The 10,580-nt window shown below is 35.7% G+C and overlaps 1 protein-coding gene across 1 annotated transcript; it reads left to right on the top strand.

The window, feature by feature from the left end:
- The first annotated feature begins 248 nt into the window (after nt 1–248).
- Nucleotides 249–1,350, top strand: LOC148212477 (agamous-like MADS-box protein AGL80). Its single transcript, XM_088121919.1, has one exon. It carries the CDS (start codon nt 477–479, stop codon nt 1,140–1,142), a length of 666 nt encoding a protein of 221 aa, XP_087978045.1. The 5' UTR covers nt 249–476; the 3' UTR covers nt 1,143–1,350.
- The last annotated feature ends 9,230 nt before the right edge of the window (nt 1,351–10,580 follow it).

Below are 10,580 nucleotides of genomic sequence, written 5' to 3'. Positions count from 1 at the left end.
GGGAACATTCTCGTGATTGTATAGAAATTTTGGAAACAATCCAAACAAGTTTCTTCTTCCTTGTTCTCATTTCCAATTTGTTCCAAAAAAATAAATTGTTTTAATGTTATCAAACGTGCTCCTCTTGTTTTTCAATTTCCAAAGTTTTGTTTGTATACAATTTAAGAGAAATAAAAAAACATAAATAGGAATCAAATACTTACCTTTTTTTAAAAAAAATTACGTTACCAAATGTACTCGTAATTGCCTCAAAATCCAAGAAGAAAAACAATAACCCAACAAAACAAAACAAAAAAACCCATAATCTAAACAACATAAAATCCTAAAACATACCATAAATACAACACATGAAACCACAAGAGATTCTCCATCTAAACTGGAATGGATCTTCATCTTTGCATATAAATAGCAACAAACCCACATGAAAATTCACCAACAATTCCTTCAAAATCTCCTCCTTTTTGCTGAAATCCGCCATGACCAGAAAGAAGGTGAAGCTGGCGTTCATCTCCAACGACGCAGCAAGAAAGGCCACCTTCAAGAAAAGGAAAAAGGGTTTGCTAAAGAAGGTGACAGAATTGAGCACCCTGTGCGGGATCGACGCCTGCGCCATAATCTTCAGCCCCTTCAGCGCCCAGCCGGAGCTGTGGCCCTCCGCCGTGGGGGTGCAGCGGGTGCTGGCCCACTTCCGGACCATGCCGGAGATGGAGCAGACCAAGAAAATGGTCAACCAAGAGTCCTTCCTCCGCCACCGGATCGCCAAGGCCGCCGACCAGCTCAAGCGCCACCAGAGGGAGAATCGCGAGAAGGAGATGACGAGGCTCATGTTTCAGAGCCTCGTCGCCGGAGGGCTGCCGCCGCCCGGGTTGAGTATGGTTGATTTGAACGATCTTGGGTGGGTGGTTGATCAGAATGTGGTGGATGTTTGTAAGAGGATGGAGTTGCTTGCCAAGGCGACGGCGGTGGCGGCGGTGGACCAAACGCCGTATGTGCCCGCGGCGGAGCCGCCGTGGGTCATGGAGATGGTGAGCCAGAGAGATGATGATCAAATGGGGTTCAATGTTGGAGGGGATGATGTGATTCTTCCTTTTGGGGATGAGAATCATGGGGGGTTTTGGTCAAATAATGGCTTCTTCCCTTAGAGATGGGACCCGTCGGGTTACATCGATCGATTTGGTCGGTCGGAGTTTCTATCGACTTTCTAATGCGGTATTTTTTCAAGGATAAAATAGAGTAAAAATAGATTAACAAAAATACTTCACATTAGAAAGTCTGAGAGGAATTGTTACTGTCATTAGTAGGTAAGTATTTGTGGTTTTTGCTACATCAGGCTGTTTTTAGAGTTGATCATCAGGCTGTTTTTAGGGTTGATCACAATATCATTGTATAGAAGTAAATAATTTCGATCTCTCCCTTTGTTCTACAAAAGTTTTTTTCTTCTTTTATAATGTTTTATCCTTTCCATAGTTTTATTGTTATTTGTGTTAATCAAGTAAGGCCATTGGGAAAACACTCAATTTTGGTTTCCAATAGGGCTGGCCATACATTTAGGTACATCAACAATCTCTCAAGTTTCAATTATTGTTCAAAGGAGCCCAATAGTGGGGATTGATGTATTTTAGTTAAAAAACCTGAAGTAGCAAAACCTTGGGTAAAAATAGTACTTGGCGCGGTTATTGCGCTTACACTTAAATGGTTTTTATATTTTTTAAAATACGTAAATATATGAATAATGGAGAAACCCCATGAAAGAAATAGTCCTGTTATACAGAAAAAAGTAGCTATCATGCCTTTTTCTGACGAAGCATAGAGTCCTACGGTTTCATCGACTAATAAGGTTATCAAATGAATTGTAATGACAATTGAAATGACCGAAAAAGATATATGAGTTAATATGTCCAATTGGCCAAGTTTGAGATTTCTTGGTCATATTGACCTAGAGGTGTCGAGTTCGAACTTTCTAATGAACTTAATATAAAATTTTTTTATGTCTCCCAAGTTTAGGCCTTAAGGCGAGCACAAGTGCCCTTGAATAAAAGAGGAAAACTAAGGTCGAATTATACGAATTAATGAATTAGATCTACTCCAAGATTAATTTCTGGATATTCCCATTGGGTGTGCAATCAATTACAAGAATTTTTCAAGGATTGTTACCATATATTGTTTCTTCATGATTTAATTTGGCTATTTGATGTTGATGATTCTTACCATTTTACATATTTGACAGAATCATTTTCATAACTTCAATTCTAGCACACAATCCACATTCATTTATGCCATTAGTGGAACTTTAACGAAAGATTTTTGATGCAGTCCAATAATATGCATCACAATTGTTGGCTTTATGCAGTGGCCAATAATATATTGATGCCCTCATTCAAAGCATAAGAATGAAGTAAATAAGAAGTTTTTTTCACCCCAAAAGGGGTTGAAGATGAATAACCAAACCAGTTCTGGTACGAGAGTGTCTACTTTAGACTTAAATTCATGTGAATATATATTGTTTTGATTTCACTCTCAAAAGTCTTTTATCATTATGATATTTATATTTGCAACTATGACATTTTATGTGCTGTTCGTTTGGTGGAAGCAATGGAAAAATAGTAAGCTAGGAAGTTTTAAATTAAAATCAGAGAAAATTTAGAAGAAATTTCTTCAATTTAATAAATGCTAATCTCACGGCGGACAACCACGTTACCTACAACATTAGGTGTTGTTATTGGCGGTCATCATAGGGTTTGAACTCATTCACTCTTAATTAACTCGAAACCGGTGGAACAATTAATCACTCAAAAAATAATCTCTTTAGAAATTTAAACCGTTCTTCCATTTTGTTAATGGGCTGCAAACATGATATATAGTCGAGTTATTCCAATGAATCCATGCCATATGATATGACTCTGGTAATTTAGATTTGTCAAATAAATTTTGACATTTTTAATTTGGAGTTATACTGCCTTGGAATGTTACTACATGGAAATCTTTACAAAATGCTACCTAGGAACACAATACACTTTCATGGTATAATTTGAAAAATAAGTAAAAATATTTTTTTGGGATCTCATAAGAAAATTTGTACAAAACATGATAATAAAATAAATAACTTTAATAAACCATTGATTTAGAAAAGAAAGAAAAACATATGAACTAATACAGAAGCAAAATCCTATGGCATAGCTTCACTCACCGTACTCGTCTTTGTTATTTAATTTCTTGAAAAAAATGAAGAAGTGAGTATTAAAAACACTCCGTATATAACTTTGCCAACGGGATGGGAGATTCACATATAACATAAGTCGTGATGTCATAAAATATGTGAGACTTAAAACTTATTTAACACAATCATATATATCTTGGCCAACGTAGATAATTAATCTGGTGTCGGGATATGATCTCTCCCACACCGCGATGGTACTGGGTGGGATTTGTCTCGACATATATCTCTATTTTTACAACTCAATTCTATGACACCCCTAGATTAAGAACATTTTGTATAGTTTAATATTGTTTTTTTAGTTGAACGTGGGAATTTCGACCTCCAACCTCCTGGGACCACGACACCTCAAAGTTCATGATATTTTGTATAGTTTACTGGAGTTAGACAATTGGGTGGGGACAAAGATTAATAATTCTCTTTTTAGATCAAGAAAAGTGCATTCATACCCCGAACCTTGATGCACCCTTCCCACATTAATTACCATCCCAAGGTCGTCCTGTTACATTATTATTGGGACGGACATCTGAATTCTCACGTTTATTTATTTTTTAGGAATGTAAGATACTTTGATATTTCATGATATTCGGGTATTCTAAGATGTCTATACAAGAGACATTTAACCTGTTTGCCGTTTTGAAACATGGATTTTCCAAGATTCTCATGTGAGAGGGCATCTTAGAAACCCATGTTTCAAAAAGTCATCATCTCTTTAAATTTTTGTTCTTCATATATTTTCTTTCATCAATTTTATTTATTTTTATTTTTATTATATAATTTAAATGTACTAATCTATTCATTGACTCGTAAACAACTTTATGCAATTAAGTATATTTATATATCATAGTTACATATAAAATAAAACTTAAATTACATTTTTTTTAGGAAGAAAAGAAGTAAAACAACTAAAGAAGATCATGATCTGCAAACTAGGGATACAATTATCCCAAAATACACAACTAAAGAAGATCCTGATTGGCTAGACAGTTCAGCAAACTAGGGATACAATTATCCCAAAATACACTTTCCCTTTTCTCACGGGATCTTTTCGTAACTGTGTGAGCACATAAATTGGCCCTTCTATCCACTTTCACAAAAGAGATAAACCACAGAGAGTTTTTAGGCTTTCGGTTTCCACTCGAAGAGGAAGAGAAGGCGCACGTGACAGCAGATGACGAAGGCCTCCCAACACTGCTTCTGCCTCCAATCTCTTCACTCCCTAGCAAGACTCCACCATTTTACAGCCAACAGAAACGACGTCGCCCCTCCAATTTTGGCCTCCCAATTGTGTCTCTGGCCAAGAAGCATATGTATTAAGCGTCCATGTAAGTGTTGGAGGAGGAACCCATTTTAGGTTCATCTTTGAATTTCTTCTGGGATTAATTGAAGTAATGGCATCTTTAGTAGTTGACCCTGTTGGATTATCATTGTGATGTCTATTGAAATATTATGATAAAAAAATTTGTGGCCTGCTGAATCAACGCCGTAGAACTAAGGCTTCCTCGCTTAAAAATCACATTGTTTCGGAAATTCCAGATAACCCACAAACATATCATCAAGCTTTCCAGATCCGCCGCGCTTGCATTGTCCAAAATCCAGTTCCAGTAATCATCCATCGACCATGTGCCTCTATCAATCAGAAATAACCCCAAATTAAAATTCGATAAAGAACGCCATAACTCCTTTGTTACCTTGCAGGCCCAAAAGAGGTGAATCACAGTCTCTTTGTGCTTCCTGCAAAAAACACACACACCATCAGTAACAATTCCTTTCCGAAGAAGATTAGATTTGATAGGAACTAAATTTTTCACAATCTTCCAGTAAGCTATCTTAATTTTAGAAGCAACAAATGTTTTCCAAAACCGATTCCAAGCCTTGGACTGGTGCTTTGAGTTAGAAGAATTTTCTTGAACATCGGCCATTTGCATACCCAAATGGTAGGCACTTCTAACAGAGAAAACACCTTTTTGTCCACTCTCCATATAACTGTATCATCCCTATCGTTTTTAGGAAGAGGGATTTGCAAAACTTGGTCTGTTCCGAAGTAATAGAGCTACTCCGAACCTTCTCTTCATCCTATCTACCTCTATCAGCTAATAACCATGCAACTAGACGATCCCTCACATGATTGGAAGTAAAAACAGGTTTAAAAGGGTCATCTCTTGGAATCCAAGGGTCTACATCAATTGTAATGCTATGACGGTTGCCCGCTCTCCACCGATACCCTTTCTCAAATAGCTCTCTCCCTCAAAGAATACTTCTTCAAGCATAAGATGGATTATGACCCATCTTAGCCTTCAGGAAGGACTCGGTCTTGAAATATTTCACTCGAAGGATTCTTGCCATGAGGCTATTCGATTGTTTCAATATCCTTCAGCTGATTGAAAATATTAATATCCCTAAAACCCATTCCTCTTTGATCCTTCCGAGTGCACAGTCTTTTCCAACTATGCCAATGAATTTTTTCGGTTTTCAGGGTCGAGCCCCACCAAAATCGAGCATAAATACTGTGAATGTCATGACAAAGAGTGGCCAGAAGCTGAAAACAACTGAGGGTATAGTTAGGGATGACCTGAGCAACCGCCTTAATGAGGACCTCTTTTCCGTCCATTGAAAAAAGCCTTCTTTTCCAACCCTGAAGAGCCTTCCAAATTCTTTCTTTCAAAGCCCCGAAAACTTGGCACCTATTCCTATTAATCTGCGATGGTAAGCCAAGATACTGTCCCAACTGCTTCGTATAAGGGATGTTAAGTTCTTTGTGGATGTGATCAACCATGTCTTGTCGCGTGTTTTTGCTTGCCATAAAAAGAGACTTCTCTAGATTGATAATTTGCCCCGATGCTAGCTCATAGGATATGAACACTCTTTTAATGGTCCCACAATCTTTCTGAGTGGCATTGAAGAAAACTAAACAGTCATCTGCAAAAAATAAATGTGAGAGTGAGGGGCAGTATTTATTAATGTGAAAACGACAAAAATTATTTGTCTCCTCTTCCAGCTGGAGAAAATAGGAAAACCTTCAGAACATAATAGAAACAGATAAGGGGATAGAGGGTCTCCCTAACGAAGTCCTCTCTCTGGCTTGAAGTATGGCCCTGGGACTCCATTAATGAGAATCGAAAAATTCACCGATTCCACACAACTCATAATAAACTCAATCCACCTGGAACAGAACCCCATTCTCATCATGACCCCTCTCAAATACCTCCCCTCCACTCCACTCTATCATAAGCTTTTGACATATCTAGCTTTAAAGCCGCCACCCCAATCTTACCAGTCGATTTGCTTTGGAGATAGTGAATACATTCAAATCCAATAATTGCGTTGTCCATGATAAGACGTCCAGGGACAAACGCCGACTGAGAGGGGGAAATTACATCACTCAAAACTTGCTTAAGCCTGTTAGCCAGAGTTTTCGAAACGATTTTATAAATTACATTACACAGGCTAATCGTCCTAAAATCTTTCATATGCTCCAGATTCTTCTACTTGGGGATAAGAAAAATAAAGGTTTTATTCAGTTGATCCATATCCCTTGAGCCATTAAGGACCTGCAGGCAGATATCGACAGTTTCCTCTCCCACAATGTCCCAGTAATTCTGATAGAAAGAAGCTTGAAACCCATCTGGACCTGGCGCTTTGGACGGAGGCATGTCAGCTAAAGCCCTTTGAACCTCTTCAAATTTGAATTCCCTAGTAAGCCTCTGATTCTGCTCGCTTGAAATCTTTGATGAAATAGAGTTCAAAAGCGACCTCATGTCCTGCTCATTAGGATTATTTGTCGTGAAAAGTTGCCTAAAGTAGGAGACAGCAATATGGCCGATCACATTCTCTGATCTACACCAGATTCATGAATCATTAAAAAGGCCACCAATTCTGTTTGTTCTCTTCAAGAAGCTTGTTCAACTCGTTCTCTGCCTTCCAAAGGTTATACCGCCAACTGTCAGATCTATCCAGAGTAAGATCCCAAATTTCAACTTCTTTCCTCGCTATCGCACCACGAAGAGAGCCATTAAGCCTTGATTTATTCCACTTACCAAGTTCGGCTAAGCAAGTTTGGAGCTTTCGTTGGAACGTTACCATATTGATCTCCCCTCGATTTGACCACACTTTTTGAATGATCTTCTTACATTCGCCCATTTGATACCACGAATTTTCAAACCGGCGCGGTCTTTGACCCCTTCTTTCCCCTTCTGAACCGTCACCCTCAACAAGCCAAGAAGTAAGAATTGGCCTATGATCCGAGGCTAAGAAATCAAAATGGTGCACTACCATAGATGCCTGGATCTGAAGCATTTCCACATTTATTAGAAATCTATCCAACCTCTCCCAAATAGGCTGCCTTGAAGAATGCCCATCAAACCATGTAAAATCATCTCCAGAATATCCCGGATCAATTAATAAGTTTTTGCCGCCTCGGGAATGAATAATTTCATAATATCTCCATAAGTTTATGCTTAAATTACATAATATAATATCTCCATTTATTTTTAATATTTTGAAGGAATAATTTTTATTATAATATTTATATTATCTTAATGGATCGGAGTTGCCACACCAACATTTCGTGAATAATGTTAACAAAGAGAGACTAAAGATTTATGTCAACTCATTTATGTTCCTTGTCGACTCCTAGATTTTATAATGTCTAATGTATACAATTTATAGACTTGTACTCAATTAGCTCAAAGTATATGATAGTCCTCTATTTACCATAAATAATTGACATGAGTAGAAACAATATTTTTTGTTGGGAGGGAGTAGAAGCGATTCACATTAGTAAAATCATTGTTCGAACTCACCAAAATATATATATATATATATATATATAGGAGGGAGTAGAAGCGATTCACATTAGTAAAATCATTGTTCGAACTCACCAAAAGATATATATATATATATATATATATATATTTGTATTAGAAGTGCGTTTTAAGAAAATATAACTAAACACACCTCGAATTTTTATTCAAAGTGTTTTAAGAAACAATATTTTTATATACATATATTTTGGTCATATACCTAATCAATTATATTGGCGTGGTACCAGAACGAGTGTCTAAAGTCACACATATGGCGAAACTATGTATCGAGGAGTTTTCAAATGTATTTAGGTTCTTGTTGTATTATTAATATAAGAAATTAACAACTAAAATATATATTTCTTTTCCTATAAAATTAGGAGCCAAAATAAGAACTTGTTCTGATGGTTGTGGAATTAAAACAAAATTTCTTGATACTTAGATTGAGGTAATTTGATGCCAAGTGCGAAAATGTAGATGCACCCAATTAATTAACACATTCCCTCTTAATTAACCCTAGTCGGTCCAAGCCACCCAATCTATTTCTTGGGACGCATACTAGGTTTTGATTGAAAATAAATTTAGATATTATACCGTTGACCAAAGTTTAACGTATATCTAAAGGTAGCATAGAAATATAAATGTGTATATGGTCATTCATCAATGAATCAACGCATTAATTTATTTTTAAAATAAAAGAAAAAATGAGAAAGAAAAAATATATCGAATAAGAATGAAGAAGGATAAAACTGTCAAAAGAATATATCATCAACATTGAAGTCTTAAAAACACAGATTGTAGAAGAGCATCCAAAATTACTTGCATGTTTTTTTAGCATCCTAGTCTGAGCATCTAAAAATGTCTGAGTATCTAACATTTCTGTCGCTCATGAATAATATAAATGTCAATCCTATAAAAATTATAGATTCACACCAAACAAACCACGACCAATGGTAACACAAAGGTAATACAAAAATTAGTGAAAAGGAGAATATTTAGGAAGAAAGATTAGTGATTAATGTGTGGTATAGAGTGAAATTCTTTGTGCAACAAGCATGTAGGGTGAGAGTTAATCAGAGGAAATATGTATATAGTGTAATTAGGGAATGATCATACGTAGTTTCTTATCGGTAATTAAGAATCAAATCTCGTTTTCACCATCATTGAAAAATTGCAACTCATTCTATTTAAAATGAAAATCTTGCTTTTGAATTTTCTCTCTTAAATTTTCTATCTTAATTGTCAAACTTTTAATAGTGATGAGTACAAGATTTCTCCTTAAGGTTAAAGAGCCAAGTATTTTCCATTCGAACAACAAAGTGTATATTATGAGATAGATTAAAACTACAGTTTCAAGCCAAAAGCACTTAACACAACTCTTTTTAAGCACTTTTAAATTATAGTACAACATATTAAGGAGGGAATTTGAACTCACAATCTCTTAGTTGGAAGTACATACCAATTACCGGTGAATCATGTCGTAGAAATAGTTTGAACGCGGCCTAAAGAGAATAAATATATTAAATATGATACGTGTTGGTTTAGAGTAAAGTCATTTACTTGGAGTACACAAAATGGAACATTAATTCTATTCTGCCACCCATCACCTAAAACTGTGGGCCGCAGCTGTGGATACGCCAAATTAGATTTTCTTTTTTTTTTTTCTTTTCCTATTTTTTTCTCTTGTCCCTACACTCACCAACTTGTCTCCACTATGGTTTTGTTAGAGATTTGGATTGAATAAAAAGAAATAGTAGTAGAGAAAAAATTTCAGTGGGAGCGATCTCTCTATGGTGCAGAATCAAACGATCTTGAAACTATATACCTTGCTGAATGAAATTGACGTTGACCTAATGGAGAACAATCTTCTAAAATCTGAATTTAAAGGGGTAGCAAATAACACAAATTGTGTCGGATTTTATCATATTAAGCGAAATGTTTAGATTTGTAACTCTGTTTAGTCATTTATTTTAAAAAAAAAAAGATGTTTTGTCCATTGAAACTAATCCTTGTTAAATAAGGTATATTATAAATCTTTGTTATCGATTATTTTATTTTGATTTCTAATCTTTTTAAATCTATATACTTTAATCCATCCACTTTCAAATTTATTGTACTTTTGTCTCTCGAAATTTAAAACACCTATTTCAAACTCTAAGACTTTAAAAAGTGAGCTTTTTAATGGTGTAATAAATAAATACTGAAACCACAACTGTGGTTGGTATTCAGAAGACAACTACTAAGTAAAATAATAATAAAAGTAATAGTCAAAATAATTTCAGAAATTAAAAAAAAAACATTTTTTTTATTGGATGGGACCAAATAGTTGCTTTTTTCTTTTTCATTTTTAATTTCGATATTGAAAATATACATTGTAAAAGAAGATTTAGATCTAATTTTTTAAAATATTCCGTGTGAATTAAATGCAGCAGTCAGTTCCGTTACGCTCTACGGTTCTTTAACCGTAATTTCCCCAAAGTTGAGGGGTAAAACGGTACAAAATCTTCCCCTGTAATACTTTCCGGTGGACCGGTTTCAGCGTTCAATCAACGCCTATAAAAGCC

This window comes from Momordica charantia (assembly GCF_013281855.1).
Source record: "Momordica charantia cultivar OHB3-1 chromosome 3 unlocalized genomic scaffold, Mcharantia_2.0 BLBB01000003.1, whole genome shotgun sequence".
Taxonomy (NCBI): domain Eukaryota; kingdom Viridiplantae; phylum Streptophyta; class Magnoliopsida; order Cucurbitales; family Cucurbitaceae; genus Momordica; species Momordica charantia.
The sequence above is the reverse complement of the archived record's forward strand: the minus strand, read 5'-3'. Positions and strand labels throughout refer to the sequence as shown.

What these genes read in the sequence shown, in the direction of transcription:
- LOC148212477 (XM_088121919.1), top strand. Translation starts at nt 477, where the DNA reads ATGACCAGAAAGAAGGTGAAGCTGGCGTTCATCTCCAACGACGCAGCA.